Source organism: Apteryx mantelli, chromosome 9 (assembly GCF_036417845.1).
Source record: "Apteryx mantelli isolate bAptMan1 chromosome 9, bAptMan1.hap1, whole genome shotgun sequence".
NCBI classification, from domain to species: Eukaryota; Metazoa; Chordata; class Aves; order Apterygiformes; family Apterygidae; genus Apteryx; species Apteryx mantelli.
Genome location: NC_089986.1, coordinates 135,016 through 158,249, shown reverse-complemented (window position 1 = coordinate 158,249; position 23,234 = coordinate 135,016). Strand labels below are relative to the sequence as shown.

Here is a 23,234-nt window from a genome sequence, read left to right as displayed (position 1 = left end):
GGTTTAAAACAATAGGGGAATATACATGCCACCAAACTTTAGATTCCTAATTTAATTAATTAATTTAGTTGCTCAGTCTTTTTAGGCTCTGTCTACCAAAGGAGAGAGACTCTTGCTCTTTAAACACCCTCTGAAGAGACTAATACAGGCTTGGGAGGCTCAGTCAGCCCTGTAAATTTTTTGAGATCCTTAAGAGAAGGATAACAGGAGTGTACTCAGACACATGAATATCTTAAAGCTTGGGTGAGGACTGATTAAAAGCTGTAATGGAAAAATCTTGCATGTCAGAAGTTCTTGTCTTTAAATAAAAACAATGTGTAGTTGTTCTGCAAATCAAGAAACAGTAATTCAAGGGAGTCAAGGGACTAAAGCAAGGGATTGCTCATGTTTCTACCCTCGAAGAAATATGGGGAATTCAATTATACTGGTTATGTGCCTTTTCTCCTCCTCAATTCATTGACAACTTGGAACAAATTAAACCCAACAGCCCACAGGCACATGAACAATTCTCAGTTAGCTGAGTATTAGGGAATTAATTTGAATTTAAGTAGTAAAGAAGGAGGTAAACATTTTATTATTGTTTTTACCTGATTTAATTTACACATGGGGCATATACAGCTGGTGCAAACTGGTCTTTCCAACAGACCATTGACCTTCATCCTTGGAAAAGAAAAAGAAACCTTACATAAATCATTCTGAGCATGTGATGCCAATCTGGGTAACTCCAGAATTTCATCACAGAGTTGGTCAGCTTTTCAAAACTTGGGTCTGGATGCAGTCACGTAGGGAGAAACAGAATCCTCCATTTAATGCACATTTGGAAGGTTCTGAAAGGTGAGTTTAAGACCTTCTGTTTTCTGACAATGTCTAAACTTTTATATATGAATAGTGGTTAAAATTGGTATTTTTTCTGTATATCACAATCCTGGTAAAGTACTGTTAAATTTGTATGTAGTTAAAGGAAAGCTGTTGTACTTTAGTCTTCTCTCCAAAATAATCATAAATGTTTCTGAGCATTAAGAAAATAGGTTCAGAAAAGATTGTTTTATTATGAATATTTTTAAGTGGTCATACACTGAAAAGTGTCATTTTGAATGAGTGTGATTGTGTCAGTTTCTCAATTGCAAAAGAGTTTTAAAAAAATGCCCAAGTGACTGAGGATATATCTTTACTGGAAGTCTTTACAACTTGCAAGTTTACAGTTGGGTTTGTGTGTCTAGATAAGCTTCAGACACAGCCATGATACTGTTGATGTATGCTTGGGGGGGGGGGGGAAGCAATTGCAGATTTGTTAGGTGCTTTTTAAAAGTCCTGTGTTTAAAAGCCAATTTTGTTGATTTTTTTTTCAATTAAACTAGCAGATACAAAACATTTACAGAACTTGAGAATAAAAAAAAATAAAACCTTCTGCACTGAATAATAAATTCAGATAATGGTAGCAGGGTTATCTTGAGCTTTATGCATCTGTTATGCTTTGTATCATTACAGAATGTGGTTTATCCTGTCTGGTGATAGAGTGGGAACAGGATATGTAGGGAGTTCATTTTGTGGAATTTCCAGGCTACATTTCCATTTGGGCAGAAGCAATATTGAAACTGCTTGGAAATGAAATGCAACCTCACCCCCCTCCTTGAACAGCAGGTTCTGCAGGGGCTGTTCATCTCTAGCTATATATTCCACACGTTGTGCTGAATTGACATTTCAAAGGGAACTGCAGTGGGTGGGCAAAGCTTATCCAAGTATTTATCAACATGTGATCCATGTAGCCTCAGTCCTTCCTCATCCATTTCTGTCTCATCAGTTCAGTGATTGCTGTACAAAGAGGAATCAGAAGAGAGAGAGATCAGTAGATTCAGAAGGAGCAAGGGAAATAGGAAGCAGAAAGTGCACCTCTAGTGCCTGTCTTGCTTCCAGTTAAGTCAGCATAGAAGCAGATATATCAATGAAAAGTAAGTGTCAGTTAGAGCTTTTTCACAGTGCACTTATAAAAAGTTGTCGTCTTCTGCAGCACTTCACAAGAATTATTTTTTCATTCAGTTGCAAAATATAGAGACAGTGGTAAAGACAGTGAAGAACGCAATTAAGCTTAGGTCTACAAGTCCATTTAAATCTACAATACCGTAAATTCGGCTAGAAAATTTACAACGTGATTACAGTCTAAATAGTAGTTTGCATTATAGTAGGTTGGCAGAAATTGAAAGAAATGTCTTTGAAGATTATCTGAACTGATGAGGCTACCAGAATCTTTTGTTTACTCTTGACATTGTGCAACCTTTTATTGTGTTCGCCAAAGCAAACAAAGGGGCGGGAGAGAGTAAGAAGGGTGGGGGTGGGAGAGACAGATCGTATAAAGGGAAATTGCATGTGCCCATCCTGTGTCTTTATTTCACATTTTCCACAAGGTGTATGAATGCAAAATGAAGCTGTTCTTCCTAAATTGCTTGCTGGTTTCTTGCTGTTGCCAAGTTGGGGCGGTGAACAGAGAGTACTATATCGGGATTATAGAGACAGTGTGGAACTATGCACCTGGCAATAAAAATATCCTATCTGGACAGCTTTTTGCAGAAGAAGAGTAAGTAATATAGTTTTATACTGTCTGAGTTTGAATTTTCAGCAGCATCTACTTTAGACACTCAGACCAGACTGAAAACCTGGTGAAGTTAGTGAAACATAATATTCTTGTCAGTGGATTTTCTGTCAGGCATACAAGGGAATTTCATTTTTTTTCCTAGCTTGCTTAAGAATTAACTTCCAACTCTCTGCTAATTAAAAGTACTGCAATATGCAAAGGTGCTTTTTGTGAATTTATTGCAATGAAATTCTTACCAAGTAAAGACTAGAAAAGGACCCCAAATGTTTAGTGATGTTTAAGTTTGCATGACATGCCATTGCTGAAGGGAAGGATTTTGCTTTTATGTCTTTAAACTCAGAAGTTTGACAGGTTTCTGGGCACAGATTTCCTTTTCAGATGTTTATCTTTGGCAGTGATCATTTTCACTTGTGGGAGGTTCAGCAGCATAGCTGGGTCCTTCTGTCCACAGTGTCTGGCGCTGGGTGCTTGCTGCAAGGCAGGGAGGGTCCTGTGCAGAGTGAGGAAGGTAGCAACAGAGGATGAGTAATGGTGAGGAGGAGGAGAGCACCCTGAAGACAGGAATAATCAAAATGGAAAATTCAGATATCTAAGGCATTGAAGATAGATTTGAGAGAGAAAAAAAAATTTTTTTTCTATCTACCTTTTTTAACTGCCTTTAAAATGAAGTAGAACCAAATTAAAATTAAAAAAAAAATTAAGAGACATATCAAAAATGAGAAAAATCTAGAAAATACATTCCTCCTTTAGCTTGTAGATAAAGGTTTAAAAGATTTCCTGTTTAATCAACTTTTACTTCTGCATTTGAATTGTGGTTTCTTTTCTCCAGTGTGATAGCCAGCAGTATTTCAGCCTAAATCTACAATTTCATCAAGCATGAGATGAAGCAGTCAGCTTATTTTTTTCACTCAAAAACTGAGAGACATGCAATATAATGCTGGTGATTCCCCTTTTATTACACTTATTTTCAGCTTCTCTGACTCTTGCTCACCTGCTGACCTCTGGGACTGTGAGGCTGTGTTTCTGTGGAGACTGGGGCTTGGGGGGGAGGAAAAGTGCAGAGTAGCTGTTAGCAGGGATAGTCTACGATTAAATGTTAACTGTTTAAGCAGTCCAAGAAGAGCCATAATATACTCCTTTGATTTAATTTGTGATGAAAAGCTTCCTGCAATCAGACTTCCAGTAACTGAGCCTTTACCTAAGTTTATGCCCTCCAAATTGTACAGAGCTCTGCATTAGCCTTTTAATTACACTTAAGATCTGTGCATTGCAATGTACAAACAAAAAATGCTTCCCCGCTGTTCAGCCTCATGGGAAATAATTTGCATTTTGGGGCAGTATTAACTTGCCTTACAATATGGGTTCTAGAAATGGAAAACCCAGTTGTCATGGTTTCTTGGCTTCTCAGCAAGCGAGATGAGAAATCAGATGAATAATGAACTTCAGGCAATAGTGTTTCCCTAATGGCCGGGACCACCTCCTCCGGGAGTACATGTACTTCCATGGCCAAAACTCCTGAAACAGATGGGGAAACACGAGAGCATGTGCTGCCTTGGGGGTCTGCGGAGGGGGGACGCGAGGAGCGCACGGTACGTCAGGGGTCCGTGGAGGGGGGCAAGCAGTGGCCCCAGCTCCACAGTTCCTGCAGTCCAGCGGCAGGACAGCGAGTGCATTTCCCCGTGCACAGACAGCTCTCCTCAGGGACAAATGCAGTTAACGAAAGGTGCCAACAGGCAAGGTTGGCTCCAAAGCTTTCCCATTGGTATTTTTCATTGCATCTCTCTCAGCGCCAGCCTGCCTTGGGGCCTTAGCTCAGCACCATGCATCAGACTGCAGTCAAACTGCAGCCGGAGGCTGGCGGCACTGGCCAGCATGGTAGTCATGCCGCCAACAGATCAATACCACCAGCAAGAAATACCACCTTTTCCAGCCTCATTGGAGCTCGTTTTAGCTCATGGGCTGTTTTCTCTCATAGCAAGCTCTCCTTTTTAATATAATGGTTTTGTTAGCCGAGAAGAGCAATGGCCCGGTGTTAAGGCACTTAGTTGATGAAGGAGGTCGTTGTTTAGTGCCCTGTTCTTTTGTGTATTCTCGGGCTACGTCTGTAAAATGAAGCATTATGAGGGTTAATCCACCATCAAGCTCTGGGGCTGCGACTGGTGAGTGAGCCAAGGGCTGGCAACAGCCTCGAGACTGCTCCACACCCCTGCCCCTGCACATGCTGGACATCAGCAGCGCTCGCTAGTCTTGTCCGTGTCCAGCCATCTCTAATAGCCATATATGTATTTTAAAGCTGAAAAGCCTGCTCTTCGTTGCAAAGGACTGTTTAGCCAACATAATACTTTGATAATGGAAATGATTGTTTTGAACAGGCTGTGAAAAATTATACAGCATTTTAAGCATGCAAGAGCATGAGCAAGAAGACCTAAAAAATGGATACCTGCTCTTATAAGGGATAAGCAAGTACCATTCAAAGACACAAACATTCTTCTACATAGCCAAACTGTACTTCAGACTAAGCCTTTTTCATCTTAAGATTCAAGATAAATTTTTTCTGAAACTAAAAGAGCTTTTGGTGCCTATTATTTGTCTTGTCCACATGGACAGCCAAAAATTGTATGAAATACCATTATCTTTGTTCTAATCCAGGTTGTTGTGTAATATTCAGTCTCTGTCTGCATGGAGAACTCTTTAGGTTAAGAGCCATATTTGCTCCTAACCACACATATAATTGTCTGCAGCGCTACAGAGGCATGGTCTTTATTCAGGATCCTACTAGTTAATACTATTCAAATATAAAATGAATATCTGACACTACAATGTAGGTTTGTATTTTCTCCACAGGAAGGCTGAAGTCTTCCTCAAAAGAGGACCACAGAGGATAGGAAGCATTTATAAGAAGGCTGTCTATACTCAATACACCAATAATTTATATGATGTGATAGTTGAGAAACCTTCCTGGCTGGGTTTTTTAGGCCCTATCATTAAGGGAGAAGTTGGAGATTCCATTATTATTCACTTGAAAAACTTTGCTTCCAGAAACTACACACTGCACCCGCATGGAGTAACATATACCAAGGAAAATGAAGGTAAGCTGGAGTTGTTCTGCATCAGAATTTACTGACAGTTAACCGTTCCATTGGGTGTCAGTGGCATTCTCTCACCAGAGAGACGTCTGCTTGGATAAATACAGATTTAAAACAAGAAACAATCAGCTTAAAGTAGGAGTTGATTAAGAACTTGGGTATTTTTGAAGAGCCAAAATACAAAGCCAAAAGTGGAATTCATAAAGATTCATAAAGAAGACTGTTTTCAACATTTCACCTGAAATAAAGGTAATATGAGAGATGCAGGTTTTGAGAGTATCTGAAGGCAAAGCTGATGCCATTTTGAAGAAAATATTGTTAACAGTGATAACTTATGGTTCAAAATTCTTAACAGTAAACTTGTATATATGTATGAGATGCACATGAATTCCTTATAATGGAGAAGCAGCTGCTGCTTAGTAAATAAATTAATGGGATAGATGTCTGCCACACTGTAAGATGTGTTGTAGTGGTACTACTGGGATCAGTGATGATTTGCCATGGTGATGGCTGTTTTCACCACACTTGGGTAGGGATTTTCAGGCTGTGGAGCATTGCCACAGTTTCACTGAAATCAGTAGTTTCCTGGCAGATGTCCAGGTGGAAAAATCACAGAATTTTGCCCTGGCCATTTGTAATGCATGTAAAGTATTTCTGTAGCATCTTTCATAAGTACAGCAATCTGTGGGCACAAACATCATCTGTCAGAGACAGCAATGCGTCCGTCCTAAGGAAATACAATCATAATTCTCATCTCCTCTTTGAAAACCACAAAGTGCAACATGCTGTGATGAAATCTAGCAGTTAGGCTCTAGCCTGCCAACTCACTCTCTGACTCTGAGTAGTTTTGTTCATTTCTATGCTATTAACTGCAAGCAAGAAACACCAGAATATGGCCATAGAAAGTTACATTAGTGGGCCTTTAAAATAGTGTGAGAATTATTAGAAAATGCAGTCTTTAAAAATATTTAATTCCAAAGAATATATGAAATATCAGCCTAAGTTTCTTGTGTTTTGTGAAGTTTTCATTACATCCAGTATGTGGCTTGATATAGGCAAATTCTGCAGGAGCAGACCAGTGTGTTATGCAGTAAGATATGTACTTCTTGGAAAAATATTTACATCTTTCTATTTCTATTACTCTCATTTCAGAGGCACCTATATTACTTGGGGCTGTATGCAATGTTTTAGAACAGGTACCAAGATTAATATTTAACAAATGTTTTACAAATATTTGAGTTGTTATCTTTTTAGCAGAAGTACATGGTGCCCTCCTAATAAAATAAGGACCAAATTTGATGTCCCATTAAAGTAAAAGCACTCCCATGGAGTTCAAAGACAAATGAAGAGTCTCTTAAACAGAAGGGAAATAGCTACTCATCTGATTTTAAAGATTTCTTCCCTGTGTTCAGACGTTCGATCAATGTTATTGCAACATGTATTCAGCTTTGAAGCATGGCAGGTGCACAGCTGGTGATTTACTTCTTATGAAGGACAGAACTAAACAGATGGTGGTGGTAAAACAGCTTCATCTAGGCTCCCCAAATTCTATTCTATATTGTCATTCTCACACCGTATCGTGAACGTGTTTTGCTAATGTTGGCTGTGTGGTGTTCCTCAGGTGCTTTTTATCCTGACAACACTAAAGATTTGCAAAAAAGAGATGACACTGTGAAGCCTGGAGACCAGTACACTTACACATGGGATGTGACAGAAGATCAAGGTCCAGCTAACGGAGATGCAGATTGCATAACCAGGGTTTATCACTCCCACATAGATGCTCCAAGAGATGTTGCATCAGGGCTTGTTGGACCTTTATTAATTTGCAGGAAAGGTAAAAACAAATAAACAATACATAAATACATAAAACAAGTAAATATGCAAGGTGATTCATAATGATTATTGATAAGGATAAGTGAAGTATTTCCTGGAAGAGTGGACGATTACAGTTTATTTTGGAATAGCAACATTTTGTCTTTTCAATTAGCTGCCATTTAATAGTATTAGATGTAGTTCGATTTTGTGTGCACTGAATATAATTTGTAGAATGCTTGTCCACAAATGCATATGAGTGCAATGTGTTCATTTTAGTAATGCAAAAGGATGTATGAATACCAGTATGAAAAATGAATTTACTGCAACATACAATATTTATTCTTAATAAAGTTATGTTGTAGCATCTATCAAAACTGATTTCTTTCTGAATATATCGAGATGTTTTGTGTATACACTCGCACCCCAGAACAGTGACAAAATATAGAGTAAACAGTAAACAGCCTTAAAAGTACTCCACTTAAAACTGAGGAAAAGATAATGTTAGTTACCAAAGGCTTTGAATATGTTGTTTTGTTTTTTTCAGATACCATGAGTAAGGACAGTGATAAACACTTTGATGCTGAATTTATCCTTATGTTCTCTGTGATGGATGAAAATCTCAGTTGGTATCTGGAGGATAATATCAGGACATACTGTTCTGATCCTTCCAGTGTTCACAAAGATGATGAGGACTTCCAGGAAAGCAATAAAATGCACTGTGAGAGAACTTTATATTATTGCTTGTCACTGGTGTAATGAAGTAATATTTTGATGTCTTGTCTCTTTTAAAGATGAACTGTAAATTTCATTTCTGTTTTAAGTAGGACTCTTTCTTGGAGGATTAAGCTCCTCTTAAATAAAAAATGTTGGTTTAGAGGCCTGTTTTTTCCCTCACCAAAGCCAACTAATATTTTGCTGCCAGCTTCAGAGACAGCAGGATTGGAGCAATATTTAGCCTTTTTTTTTTCTCTCTCATTGTCAATTTGGCACATTGGCAACTATTGTAAAATCAAACCTTTGGAATTGTGATATAAAATTCCTAGTGGCCAAGAACCTATTTGCCAGTATAATTCCCCAGGAACTCTAAACAGAGTTTTGTTATTTTAATTTTTTAGTATTGCAGTTTAGAAAAACAGTTTTTACTGTTAGTGTGAACAAAGAAGATACCTTTTACTGTGACATGGATTCCAGACTCATAGCAGGAACCGCTGGCTGTACAGTTAGTTTTACAGATCAAGTGTGTCTGATATTGGCCCAGTTTAAAAGGTGTGAATTTTTCTTTTGAGCCCATTTCCATCTTGAAGAATAGAGCGATGGTTGCATGACACCCTGTTCTGAACAATCCTGATCCTGAGCTCTGTAAAGGTAACTAATAAATAACATTTCTTTCAGCAATCAACGGGTATATGTATGGATACCTCCCAGACCTCACAATGTGTGTGGAAGATAGGGTAAAGTGGCATCTTTTGGGCATGGGTAATGAAGCTGATATCCACTCAGCCTATTTTCATGGACAGACTTTAATAGAAAGGAATCACCGTGTCGACACTATCAGCCTCTTCCCAGCCACCTTTATTGATGCTGTCATGATACCAAGGATTCCTGGAGAATGGCTGTTGAGCTGCCAAGTGAACGACCATATCGAAGGTACAGAATAAGTTACAGTGATCAGAAATGTTTTTAGCTTGAGCTAACGGTTTACTGAGTCACATTAGCACCCGCCCAACATAGTTATATGCCAGGTGACATTCTTCTTCTCTAGTTAACAAAACTCTCCCACAGTAATTGAAATGTCTAGAAGTGCATTAGAAAGACTTGGGCATATAGCCACTGAAATCAAGGCAAGTCTTGTCTGTAATGGAGAGTATTATCATTTGGCTGCACTTTTGCAAGCCCCAGCTTTAGACAAACAAAAACGTGATGTATACTGGATCTGACCAAAAGTAACTAACCACAGTTTTGTGTTTCCCAACCAAAAAGTTGGGGCTAATTCCATGTTTGGACAACAGGCAGAGGACAGACAGATTAACTTTTTCGCTAACAAAGACATGCAATGGAAAGTGTATTGGCTAATAAGCAGAGGAGAGCTGCATTTCTCTTTCCTGTATCTTCTGGTATTTCCAGTGTTTGTTAACACTGTGAAATGCTTATAAGCTAATTCCACACTTTTCCATAATCTATAATTCCCTCTAAGTGAGTTAGAGAAGTCGTTTGTCCTAAAAGTGAGAATGAACAGAGAATTCAAAATCATGCTCCAAGATTTGGAAATTCTGGTATTAAAAGGAGTATGTTTAATCTGCAGATTCAACCACACAGAGGATCTAAGTTTTGAGATAGCTATGATGTCAAGCAGAATCCTGATTTGGCTGAAACATCCTGGACAAGACTTTTAAATCTTGCAAATAGGATTCTGACATAATCTATAGCTGTAAAACGGCTTTTTATTGCATTAGTTATATCTCCAGCAAGCAGACTTTCTAGCAGACCTCTCTCCACAGATAATTCCTAGGGTGCAGAGACCCAGGAGTTTCACAAGTGAGTCGCTGATTAGATTTAGTGGGAAGATGGTCAGCCCTGCCGTGACTGAAGTGCTGACTAACAGTGCTCTGTTTTCACTCAGCCCTAATCTTATCTGTAGCTGCAGTGTCAGTTGTATCTTTAGAGAATGCCCTTTACCACCCATGTCTGCCTGTCTTCAATACCATGGTCATGTATTTGCATACTAGCTCAGGTGGTGTGCATTATTGCATACCATTTATCTTCCTTTTTATCTGTGATTTGTACATCCATCAATGGTATGGGAATGCTCCAAGGAAGGGAAGGAGCTATTGGAAGCAAGGGAAGAGAGAACAAAGCTGTAGTTCTTTTCTGCCTCCTCTTTTTTCTAGGTGGTATGCAGGCCCTTTTTAAAGTAAGAGAGTGTGGAAAATCCACAACAAATCATAATGAGAGTACACAGATAAGACAGTACTTCATTGCCGCTGAAGAAATCATCTGGAATTATGGCCCATCTGCAATGAACCATTTTACAGGACAGGAATTAATTGCTGACAGGTAGATGCCTCTAATTTAAAAAGCTTTACTTTCCAAGCAAACTGATATAAGCATGCTAAATGAGGCAAGCAATATGGTGGAATTGATGTTTTAAGTAGAATTTCTTCTCATCTTCAGCTCTGCTTGAATATTAATGCCAATATAAAAATCCAAACAAATTATATCCATTGTTTCCCTTGCAATCTTACTGTAAATTTTGCTGTGATGTTAGTAATTTCACTCAGATGAAGACAAATTGTGCTGTCATATGTCATAAATGACATTTGACAATTTAAGATGATTGATTACGCTGAGTTAGAAAACAGAGCTGGGAATTCAGCTGATGAAAGTGCTGCTAGCTGCATCTCAGCCAGCAGACTAGCTTCACAATGCAGCTTTGCCCTTTCTTCTGTGTCTAGGTAGTTAAAATCCAGATCAAGTCATTGAATATCTTTAGTCCTCAGTGTTTTTCAGCTGTGAATTAAGTTAAATGATACTTACCTGTTCCATAAGGGGTGAGGCATAGTTCATAGTTTGAATAGTGCTTGTGAAATGTTGAAAGGTCCTGTTTTGAAGATACAGTAAAAAGTGTAGACTAAATCTTCGTGTTTTCACTTATTTAAATATTACTTATTCTTGGTGTTTATATCTACTGTACTTGGACTTCTTGTAAACTTTTAATAAAAATAAATTTCAGAAGTGCAGCATTAAGGTTACAAAACACTGAACAGAAATCATTGTTGATGAGCCTCCAAGTATGCTGGGGTCTGTAAGAGAAACACAGCAGGATATTTCTTTCTCAAAGAGAAAGTAGTGAAAAATAGTGGATTTCTGCACATCCTTATGTGGGACTCTATATAAGCATGTGGCCAGACCACTGAATGGAGACTCAAAAGATCATCTTAACGTATGATACTTCAGAAAATAAGGATGAGGTCCTTACTGCCATTGTAAAACTCAGCATTATGACTTGAAATGTTTGCTTCTATTACAATTTCTTTCACACAGTGAATCTCAGATATTTTTTGAACAAAGTGAGACAAGAATTGGTGGCTCTTATAAAAAAGCCGTTTACAAGGAATACACAGATCATACCTTCACAGAACATAAAAAGAGGCTCCCAGAGGATGTACATCTTGGACTTTTAGGTAAGATATTTAAAATGATTTCATGTCAAAGATGTATGAGACCAGATGATCATTTCCAGCAGCTGGCCATGCCTCCTGCAGACACTGGCAACTGCAGCCGCCTCAAAGAGATGCCCTGGGGTGCAAGCAAAGCCCTGGGAGGCGATGCTGTGGCAGCCTGAGCCTGCATCTCACCTGCAGAAACATGCCACGGTCTCCAGGGGTCGTAACTCATTGTGAGACTGGAGAGCATCTCCTTGCAGCGCTGTTCCCATTTACAGCTTGGCTGCCTCTGGTGCCATGCTGGGATGAGTATGAGGTTGACACCACAGGTCCCTTTCCAAAGGGAGGAACTGTCCTGCATTTCACCAGGCCTCCATAAGGAATGGCAACTTTGGGATGAGCAGTGCGGATGCTGCTAGGGTACCATGAGGGTCAGGCTGCATGGCAGAGATCCACGCTGCAGCCACGCAGGCTCAGCGGCAGTGTGGGAAAAGCCGCTGGCCATTACCACGAGCTCACGTTGTACATCGCTTGACCAAAACACCCTGTTATTAGACCCTGTGCTTTTTTCTAGGACCTGTTATCAAGGCAGAAGTGGGTGAGAGCATCAGGGTGACTTTCCGAAACAACGCCAGCCACCCATTTAGCATTCAGCCCCACGGTGTGAGTTACCGCAAGAGCAACGAGGGGGCATTGTATGGTGCCTTCTCTGGAGGTGCGTGTACAGGCAGGGATCTTGCAAGCACTGGAGAACACGCCAGAGTACATGCTGATGTAATGTGACAAAATAAACAATGTTTATTAATCTTAATGTTGTTTTTTGTAATAGGTACTGAATCTCCAGCTTCTCATGTGAGTCCTGGCACTACGTTTACGTATGAGTGGAATGTGCCAGAAGATGTGGGCCCTACAGACCAAGATCCAGACTGCTTAACCTGGCTCTACTATTCAGCTGTGGATGCAGTCAGAGACACCAGTTCTGGACTTGTGGGTCCCCTCTTGGTGTGCAGGAAAGGAGCTCTACTCCCTTCTGGGAAACAGGTTAGTCAAAGAGAAAAACAGGAGCATTTGTGCCATTGTAACTGAATCTTCTTTCTCTGTTCTGAACTGTGCCCTGAGAGCCTGCCACTTTAATGACCATCAGCACCACCTCCTCTCCAGATCAGTGTCTCACACATGTGCTGTGGGTAATACACAATTTGAAAAAAGTTAAAAAAAAAAAAAAAAAAAAAAGGAGGGGGAGGGGAAGAAAAAAGGGAAGAAAAATCATCTGGTTCCAGGTAGACAGACACCATCTTGTGAAACCACCACTGCAGTGAGCAATCACTGGCATCCAAGTCTCAGCCAGGATGAGAGTGACTAGAAAAACGTAGAAGTTTTAAAGACCAAAGTACTCATTCATATCTGGAGGTGGTTCCCCTGGTAGAAAGAATATTAGCAGTAGATACCTTTCAGCCAGTTGCAGCACTTAGAGAGCTTTGAGGTTATCTGAATGAAGGTAGCATCAATGTATGCATCTATCCTAGTTTGTAAATTATACTCTTAAATATTATACACATAGAAGTTCTTCCTGTCATGTTCAGTTCACTCATTTCTATTGTCTTTTGTGCTATTTCTTCTCAACAGAAAAATGTGAACAGGGAGTTTTTTCTACTTGCCACAGTATTTGATGAGAATCTCAGCTGGTACCTGGATGACAATATTTTGATGTTTACACTAAATCCTAACAAAATTGCCAAAGATGATGAGGATTTCCAAGAGTCTAACAAAATGCACTGTAAGAAATTAATTTGTTATAGTTAGCTAGCCAAAGGCTTCTTTTATAAAGATTTTACTGCTGTGACCCTATGGTAGAGAGGAAGAGATTGTGTAGTGGCAGAGACTCATTCCTTTCCATTGGAATGAAAAGCACATCTGAATGCAATTCACTTTCATCTTAATGTGGCCATCAGTTCAAAATGTAATGCCAGCTGTTCAGTGTCTTGCGTGCATTTAGCACTGTCATGTACCCCTTGAAGCAGACACAGGGTGGAAGGAGGTCTGTAGCCCACCTGCAGCCCCTCCGAATGCAGCTGGGAACAAGAGAAAATTCATGTTTCCTCTTGCACTATAGAGGATGTGGCTGAAAGGAGGATTTTGGCCCTGTGAATTCTGGATTCGCTTACCAGCACTGCATTTGCCTTACAGTGAAAATCTTTGATTCTTTAACAGGGCACAGCTGAACTCCATACTGATCCTATCCATATCTCGGTACTGCATCAAATTTGTGCAAGTTTCGTGTGAAAGAACAGCTTTATCATCAGTCTCTAGTCTAGCAAATATTTCCCAGTCTCTAAACATATTTGCTTGTGCTCTTTTTTAAATTTTGCCCTCAGTGACATTTCTACTATTTTCCAGGGCCTTGAGACTGAGCATTCAGTGGTACTTGTGAAGTCCGGGCTTTGAAAGGTTTGCACAAGAGTAGGTAGTGAGAATTATTAACTCAAACTAAAAGCCACTTTGGGTTGTCTTTGCTGTGTGACCGTATGGTACTGGCAGAGTATACAACAGTGGAAATTCCAGTTGGTCAAGCCACCAACCCATGCCTTAGGTGTTGAAAAGGAGAACAGTTTAGAGGAAGCTGCCATTTGTCTTTTCATTTCAGAATACTTTCAGGAATATTAAGGGTGGAATTTTACTGCATTGCTTTTAAACACTGAGTTTTAAAAATTGCTTTGCTGAAATCGATTTTGTAGTTTTGCTAACATGATAAAGTATTACACTATTGCTACTTCTGTCAGTCTAAGGCATCACATTACATCTGAAGTGTGTATTATTTAATATGTAATGCAGAATAAGTTATATGTGTTAATCAAAGTGGTTTTTTTGCTTCCTCAAATCTTCTACAGCCATTAATGGTTATATGTACGGAAATCAACCTGGCCTTGACATGTGTAAAGGAAATGTGGTTTCCTGGCATTTGATGAGTGTGGGGTCAGAAGTCGATGTCCATGGAATATATTTTTCAGAAAACACATTCCTAACGAAAGGAACAAGACGGGATACAGCAAATCTGTTTCCACATACTTCTCTTACAGCTATTATGAAGCCTGACTGTGAAGGTAAATGTCGTGGTTACTTTTTGGCCTGTATCCTGTACACAGCAGTACCCTGTAGGTACAGAAACTCATCACAGCACTGCTGATTGGCTTAAAAGTTGCTGCTGGCCGCTGCCCAGCAGAGACACTTGTGCCACAGTCCATGGCTTATCTGCCCCAGATACACATTGCCAGTGGTCCCCAAAACAGACCTTTTAGGGCATCTTTACCCAAAGCCCTTTGAAGGGCTTGTACAACTGTGCTGCCAAACCAGCAGGGTCCTATTTCCCACTGAGCCTTGCCAAACATTGGAGGTAGCTGCTCTGCTGGCTCCAAGGTGCCATGCCTGCCTGCTGGAAAGTGCTCGCAAGGCCTCCTCGTGCACCAGATTTTGCAGGATGGGACATGGGAAACAAGGGACAGAAGACTTTCATTTCATCCTTCCTCATTTTCACATTGGTGATGATAGTCTGGCCCACTTACATAAAACTATGTGGCTAACAAGAGACAGGTCTGACAATGAATGCTCTCAAGTGATTTCTGAAAGAAACTGTGTGAGAAGTATTACTTTAGGATATTATTCATTTGGAACAAAATGACTGGAAGGAGTGAAAAAGTATACTGTTATTATATATTATGGGTTTATCACCTTGTCTTGCCTAGTGTAATGCAGTAATGCTGTATTAGCATTGCTTCCTTCTGTTTACATTTTATTTTCATGTTATCTTTCAATTCTTTGCATCAGCAGGATTGAGTTAATATAGCAGATTTTTAATGTGTTAGTGCTTTAAAAAGTCCTGGTCCTCTTTTAGAAACTGTTTACTTATGACCATTTTATGCTTGGATTCAAGCTTTAAATAGCTGATGTTTTGAGCCTTTGGGTGCTAGAACCATGTAAAGCTGTGTGTGAAAAGCAGCAAAGGTGCTCATAGGAAGTAAGCTTTTAATGCTAAGGCCTTGATTTTGCTAGCTCCTGTGTATGTGCTGATTTTTACTATCCCAAATAGCCATGTTATGCAAAGAATTTTCATCTTATGTGGGCAATAGCCTGTGTCTCAGTCTCTAAGCTCTAAATCAACACAGGTAATAGAATTTCAAGATCTAGTCCTAACAGATTTTTGTCTTCATTTTATTTCTTGTATAACTTCTAGGAGTTTTTGAAGTGTCGTGCCTGACAACGGATCACTACACAGGGGGCATGAAACAGAAATACGAAGTGAAACAATGCCATTGGTGGAATGTGGACCCATCACTGTATTTGCATGAAAAAACTTACTACATTGCTGCAGTGGAAGTGGAATGGGACTATTCTCCTAACAGGACATGGGAATTTGAGCGGCATCAATTTCATGAAGAAAGGTAATATAATGTGGAACATACACAAGACGAGAAAAAAAAAAATGCAGAAAGCAAAGGAACAACTCGCTTCTCTGAACCTTTTCCTCCTAGCAATACAGCCATTTTGAGACACGTTTTCTTTGCATAGGTATTTTCAGGGGTCGCTTGAATTTGAGGTCCTTCCCCAACAATGTTGCCATGTAACTGTGAGCCAGACAGCATCATGTTCATGAAATGGTTCAGCACAGATCTTCTGTGGGGCACCTGCAGGGTTTAATGGATCCTGGATGTTGCATGTGTATTTATTATTTACTGGTGTTGGTACAGTCCTTGATGTGGAATGCTTAAAATGTTCATTAAGTTGTAGATATGATGAGTACTTTGTCCTGATAGTGGGTTACTTTCCATACGTAACATGTCTTTGTCTCTTGTCTATCTGAACTCTGAGTAGTGTCCTTGAGCATTCATGCAGCAGTTTTCTCTTTTTTTACTCCCGTTTCTTTATCTTATACAAGATAAGATGTTACTCTATGACAAAATCCAGTCATGTTTAAATAAAGCCTTAGCCTTGGTGCATTATTCCCAGTATTTGGACCCCAATGAGTGGGAACTGATTGGAACAAACAATTCATATCTGTTAGCCGGAGAGCCTAAATAATGAATTGATGAATTTGTGTGTGCTGCCTCTATAACTTGATTTGCAGTTAAAGTAGATTGTAACTGTCTATATTTGTTTATTGGCTTAGATGTGTTTTCGTATTTATATTCTTTTTCTCATCCTGATAGCACCTTTTCTTGCCCTGCATAGTTGGCTTTTTCATACTCCTGAGCCCAAGTAATATGGACTATGATGTTATCAGATTATTTTTAACTGTCTCCAGTCCCCATGATCTCAGCAGAGTCAGCCCCTCATGTTTCAATTCAGAAAGGTACCTAAGCAGGGCTTTACAATTTTTAGGTTGCACTTCAGGTGCACAAAAGTCACTGCAGGCTTTACTTTTCAGTATACAAGTCGCTGAATGACTTCTTGTGATTTTAAGTATCTGCCAGACCTAGCATTCAGCCTTCCCTCAAATACTACGTAGGTTCAGTCTCTTTGTACTGATTTCTTCCCCTTGTGGGTTATGCGACCTCCCAGCCTAACAGAAATGTCTTCATGTTGAAGCTACCAGTGATCTATGTGATCACTGTTCCACTGAGCTGGATTTTTGTTTGATGGTTAATTGATATACCTGCAAAAGATGTTATCAAATACATGAAGAAACTTCTGACATATTCTCATGTCTATCTTCTATTTTTCACAGCCCTGGCAATCCATTTTTAAATAAAGATGACAAATTCATTGGTTCAAAATACAGGAAGGTTGTATATCGTGAGTACACCGATCAGACATTCAGCACTCCCCAAAAAAGAGCTGAGGAGCAGCAGCATCTGGGAATTCAAGGTACAGTCATCATGAAGCTCAGTTTCAGAGCTGAGAAAAATGCAATGAAACAAAACAGACCCTATTGTAGTAATACTGAGCCTAGTTCTACCCACGCTAAGTGCCTAAACCTATGTGGAATTGCTACTTACATATCACTGTGTACTACATATTACAGTGCTTGCTTTACAAGAAAAAACTTCTGGTTTTGTGCCTGATCACAGGTCACTGTTTTCAAAGTTGGCTTAAAATTATGCAGCCACATTTAAGCTGACTTAAAATACACTCCGAACTTTTGAAAATTAGATTTCTGTTTAGATGCCTAATTTCAGCTACTAAAGTTTGCATATCATAGTGAATGTATATTGTCCATGTATAGTTTTCAGTTTAATTATATCCCAATGTTATTGTATCTCTGAACACAATAAACTCTCTCTTTCAGCTCTGATCATCTGTAAAACCAACTTAATCTTTCTTTTCAATCCAATAGGGCCATTGCTTATGTCAAATATTGGAGATAAAGTTGTAATAGTTTTTAAGAACTTGGCATCACGACCTTATTCTATACATGCCCATGGAGTGAAAACAGACAGTTCTGTTGTTGCTGTAACTAACCCAGGTATCAAACATCCACTCGCTTAATTCTCACAGGTAACTTCAGGCCTTATAATAAGATTTAGCAAGCTTTCAAGTTAGGATAGCATGAAAGATATTTTTAACCTCAGCGTCTTACATTTTATGAAGCTGCTTATTATTGATATTTCTACACTTAAAATGTCCCTGCTAATTATTGCTACATATCCTAGCCCTGGACAGATTGGTAGTTTTCTGACAAAGATTGGCTGCACCTTTCATGTAACCAAAACAGATTTGGCTATATAGGGAGAGTATAGCTTATGTTACCTATTCTTTCAAACGTTATTCTGTGATCTTTACAAAAGATACAATTAGTTTTATTAAACATGGTAAACTGGACAGTGCAGTCACACAAAGGAACACTGGCAGGAAGAGTTAGGAATCTGCAGAAGGGAAATAACAATAAGAAACCAGCCACTGTGGTACTTGAGAAGAGGAAGTTCAAGACAAAAATAAGCCATAAATGAAAATAGCATCTATTTCAGCACAACTTCTTAGAGATCAGCAGAAAACAGAACTTAAAAAAAAATTTGTTTAATACAGGTGAAACAAAAATATATGTCTGGAAAATCCCTGAGAGATCTAGTTCTGGGAGAGGAGATCCACACTGTATTGCCTGGGCATACCATTCAACTGTGGACATCATCAAGGTATATTATTAACAGCAGTTAGTTTAAAGAGTTTTGATTTCATGACTTCACGACAGATACACTTACAACAAAAGGGAGATAAGTTTGAAACTCTGTGCTTTCTCTGTCAAGTCATCCCCCCTATTACCATATGTTTGAATTGTCTCTTCAGTAATGCAAGAAAGTCAGGGCAGAATTAGGAAGTCACATTCTGGTATGTTCTTACTCCCTCGTTCTTTTGTTGTTGGTATACATCACCTCATTCAGATTCGTTTTTAAAGCAAACATTTTATAGCTTTCTCAATATCTAATCAATCGTATGGGAAAACTTACATGTGCAACTGTGGAACACAAATATGCCATTTTTGTACAAGCACCCTTTATGCTTACTTCACCAATCTTTTTTTTTTATTCAAATTAATGCACGCTCTTCATATCTTGCAAAGATGAATGGAAAAGTGCTAAGAGGGCTTTCATTTTGAAAGTGTGAAACAAATTTTGAGTGGAAAACAAAAAATCCTAAAACCTAAAAAGAAATTGAAAACAAAAAAGACTATGAGCAAGAAGTGAAAATGGACTAAAAGTTTATCTCTAGCAAGACACAAAAAAAGCAGTTACTCTTCATAGTCCATTGAACTTGATCTGTGGGTAGCACATAACAGTGAAGAAATAACCTTATTGTCAGATACTGAAGTTCGTAAAAATAATAAGAGCTTTCATGTCTGTTATTAAAAATGCTTCTGCTTGTATTAGTCACATCTTGTAATTATTTGTTTGGTTTTTTTTTTTCATTTGTAATTTCAGGACATTTACAGTGGATTAATAGGCACACTTGTTGTGTGTCATAGACATTATTTGCCATCATTTCATGCTAAAAAGAAAGTTCAATTTGCTCTTCTTTTTATGGTTTTTGATGAGAATGAGTCATGGTACTTGGATGAAAATATTAAAACCTACTCTACCAACCCACACCTTGTTGACAAAGAGGATGAGGAATTCCTTGAAAGTAATAAAATGCATGGTATGTTTCCCAAATTAATTAATGTAATTATAAAAAAAGTTATGTATTTCAAAGCACTGTATATAAATTTGACTTTCTCATCCTCTGTGAATTTCTAGTTACAGGGTGGAAGGCTTGAAAATTTTCACTCAGGCTATTTCACAACATTGTTAATCTATCCTTAAAAAAAAAAAAAATCTATAAAAATGGTTCCACTTTGTAGCTGTGATAAGAAAGTGAGTAAAAATTAAATTTGAAAATTTGACTTGATGTCAGCAAACAACTATTCTGGAAAAGTTGGCAATACAGCGTCTATCCTGAAAGCACATCCTGGTAAAGCCTAGCCTTCACAAAGAGCCATGGGTGATGCAGATGCTTGAGAACAGCACTGGTGTAAGCAATGGTACATGGTAAAGGCCTTTTAATTACTTACTTTCTAGTCAAATATGCAAGATATAATCAGGCCCATTCATAATATGCCATCTTTTTTGGTAAGGAGATAATATATTACTTCAATATAGGGGATTTTTTTTACAGATCATTCAAAGCAATTCCTTTTGCCTAGTAGTAGCTTTAAATTCTTGCATTCTATTAAAGCCTAGAGAATAATATGACACAAAAATCTTATCTTAGTTTGTTCTCTCTCTCTCTCTCTCTCTCTAGCCATTAATGGAAAAGTGTTTGGGAACTTGCATGGTCTGACTATGCATGTTGGGGATAAAGTAAGCTGGTATTTGATGGGAATGGGCAACGAAGTAGATATTCACACAGCACACTTCCATGGCCACAGCTTTGATTATAAGGTAACAGGCCCTTTCCATACATTTTTTTGCTGTGTTAAGAATGAGAGCTGGACCAAATACCAAGGAGTGTAACCTCTTGTGAAAAGTCAGATGTTAAAATATTAAGTAGCAGTCTTGTAATTTGACCTTACAGTATTTTGTATTTGATCAATACACAAGAGCTTCAGAGATTATCTACCAGGGTTTATTCTACGGAAATTTCACAAGTTGCTCTGACAAGTTTGCTGTGAATTTTCATGGCTGTAGTTAGAGAACAACTATGATTTTCCTTCATTTCCATTTAGTTGCTAGTTTTAGCAAGTGGATATATGAAATGAGGGTCCTGTAGAAATGACATGCAATAGATCAAAACTTTTCACCCAACTGCTATTGTAAGTTTGGTGGGAATATGAGTTTAAGTTAGCGTATATTACTGCCATCTGGTGATGCCACACTGTTTAACCACTGTTTCTTTTTATCCGGAAGCAAACAGGAGTTTACCGGGCAGATGTGTTTGACCTGTTCCCAGGGACATTTCAAACTGTGGAAATGATCCCGCAGAACCCTGGAACCTGGCTATTGCACTGTCATGTTACTGATCACATCCATGCGGGCATGGAAGCAACCTACACAGTGCTCCCAAAGTAAGGTAGGAACTTGGCTATCTCAGTAACGTTCATTATATTTAAAGATGCAATATGGAGCTCATGCACTCAGAACCAGTTCAGGCATCCAACAATATTTCATGGCATACTACTGATGTATGTTTTATGATGGAGGCCAGAATGTCGCAAATCAGCTTATCATACTTGCCTCAGTGTTACTGCTCAGAAAACAAAAGTAGCTGAAGGACTGCATCTTAACTGATAATTGCTTCAGATTCCCATCAGTGAAATTAAAATGGCACATTTTCATTAAAAAAAAAAACTTCATGAGCTAGAGTATTTCTGTACTCTAGAAGTGCCAATAGTGTTAAACTCCATCTCAATCTTTATTTAAAAACAAAACCAAGAACAGGTAACTAAAGATCAAGTCATCATCCTCACCAGTTAAGGTACTGAAAACTAAAATTCTGTTTTCTTTTTAAAGGATATTTTAGCTTTACAGGCACTAGTACCTTGCTTTAGCAATGTTACCTATGCAGAAAAGTTGAATCCTGAAAAACTGTAGTTCTTTTTTAATATGAAGTTAATACAATTTTAAAAGTATCGTTTTCCTGTATTAAAAAGATGCAGCATAATAGGTATATATTGACAAAGGGTGAAGAGCATTTTAAAGTGTGTGGTGTGTATAAAGTGTGTGCGTGTGTGTGTATAAATACAAAAAAAAAAGATTAGAATGTTGAACACAATCTTGTTCTATACTGTTTTATGAACCATTCTGATTTACAGAATATGCCATGCCAAACTTGTGCAGGTGATAGAAGAGCTGACTTACAGTACACTGAAAGAGATGTAGAAATAGACTTTTACCTACCCAGAGAAGCAACGCGTTGGATTGTTCATAATCAGCTATCTATAGACAGTTCAGTACTATTTGGTGCATTTTTGAGGCTTTTTAAAAAAAAAAAACTAACTCACAACACGTAAAAGGTACTGGGATCTGTTGTTGTCCATATGCATAGAAAGACTCTGTTGATGAAATGGGTATCACAAAAGCTGTTTTTTCCTTTTAGAGACAAATGGTCTTTTTTTCCCCCAAGATCATTCAGTCAGTTAAAGTGTAATGGTACAACAGGCACACTAGAATGAAGAAGCCATTTTACCACAGTGATTCTCTGAGGTCTCTCTTCAGTGAAGCATTTCTTGACAAATACTATCTCCTGGACAATCCATCTCAGCATTGGTTTTTGAAGATTTCATTTGGTGGCCCGCTGCTAACAAAGACTGACAGTTGACAGACAAACTGAGACAGTTGTATGGATATAACAGTTTTAAGGATATAAGTTTATAAATAACATTTTCCTTAAATAAAAATTGTAGCTTGCCAGCTAATTAGCACGTTCTAGGTGATTCCTGATGTGTGTTATTTAACTGCTGAGGAATTATCATATATGCAAATAATATGGAAGAGCCAAGTGAAATGTACATTCCTTTTTCTTTTTTTTTTTAATTTGTAAATAAACCTGTGTGGCAGCAAAATTCGTTTCAGGTATTTGTCCCAGATCTGATGTCACATTTCACTAGTCAGATGTTAGTTGTTACAGGATGGGAAATAGCAATTGGGCTATCACTTGCGCCGTAGGTTCAAAATTAAGTCATATATAAGACTGTATAATAAACTTCTAACAAAATAATCCTCTACTTCTGTTGAATTATAGTTTTATCAAGTAATATCTTTCAAGATAATGAAGCTAAGACATGAAGTGGCAGACTGATCATGGCTGCACAAGATGTTTGTTTTTCTGTTACAAAAATAATTATAAGAGGGGCAAAGTTATGCTGAATTAAGCCTAATGAAATTCAGGGAATAAAAGGGTAAAATCTGGTGGCTGCTACCTAAGAGCTTTGCCCTGATGAATCTTAAACAACTACGGCAGTGGAATCATTTTGCTGTTAGTTGTGTGGTATGCAGCTACATAAATTAAGCACTTATTCTCAACAGATGGAAGCAGCAGTGCTATTGCATGACCAATTCTGGTCAAAAACATAAGCAGTATGAGCAAGTATCATCTAGTTGTGTTTCATTAGCCCAG

The 23,234-nt window shown here is 38.5% G+C and overlaps 1 protein-coding gene across 6 annotated transcripts in view; it reads left to right on the top strand.

Annotated features, from left to right (window-relative positions):
- Nucleotides 1-2,335: 2,335 nt before the first annotated feature.
- CP (ceruloplasmin) overlaps nt 2,336-23,234 on the top strand; it is a 31,282-nt gene continuing 10,383 nt past the window's right edge. For 4 of the 6 annotated variants that reach the window (XR_010884995.1, XR_010884994.1, XR_010884996.1 and 1 more), the window contains exons 1-18: nt 2,336-2,572; nt 5,435-5,679; nt 7,298-7,510; nt 8,036-8,209; nt 8,884-9,138; nt 10,380-10,545; nt 11,533-11,672; nt 12,229-12,369; nt 12,484-12,695; nt 13,281-13,431; nt 14,543-14,755; nt 15,883-16,090; nt 17,374-17,513; nt 17,983-18,111; nt 18,672-18,778; nt 19,562-19,778; nt 20,421-20,560; nt 21,026-21,188. Coding sequence is in view for 3 of the 6 variants with exons in the window: in XM_067301521.1 (XP_067157622.1) it covers nt 2,418-2,572; nt 5,435-5,679; nt 7,298-7,510; nt 8,036-8,209; nt 8,884-9,138; nt 10,380-10,545; nt 11,533-11,672; nt 12,229-12,369; nt 12,484-12,695; nt 13,281-13,431; nt 14,543-14,755; nt 15,883-16,090; nt 17,374-17,513; nt 17,983-18,111; nt 18,672-18,778; nt 19,562-19,778; nt 20,421-20,560; nt 21,026-21,187 (3,168 nt within the window). In the remaining 3 variants the exon portion in view is untranslated. Of the gene's footprint in view, nt 2,573-5,434; nt 5,680-7,297; nt 7,511-8,035; nt 8,210-8,883; nt 9,139-10,379; nt 10,546-11,532; nt 11,673-12,228; nt 12,370-12,483; nt 12,696-13,280; nt 13,432-14,542; nt 14,756-15,882; nt 16,091-17,373; nt 17,514-17,982; nt 18,112-18,671; nt 18,779-19,561; nt 19,779-20,420; nt 20,561-21,025; nt 21,189-21,930; nt 22,588-23,234 lie in introns of those variants that run through there. The other 2 variants (XM_067301519.1, XM_067301520.1) reach the window with 2 other exon arrangements.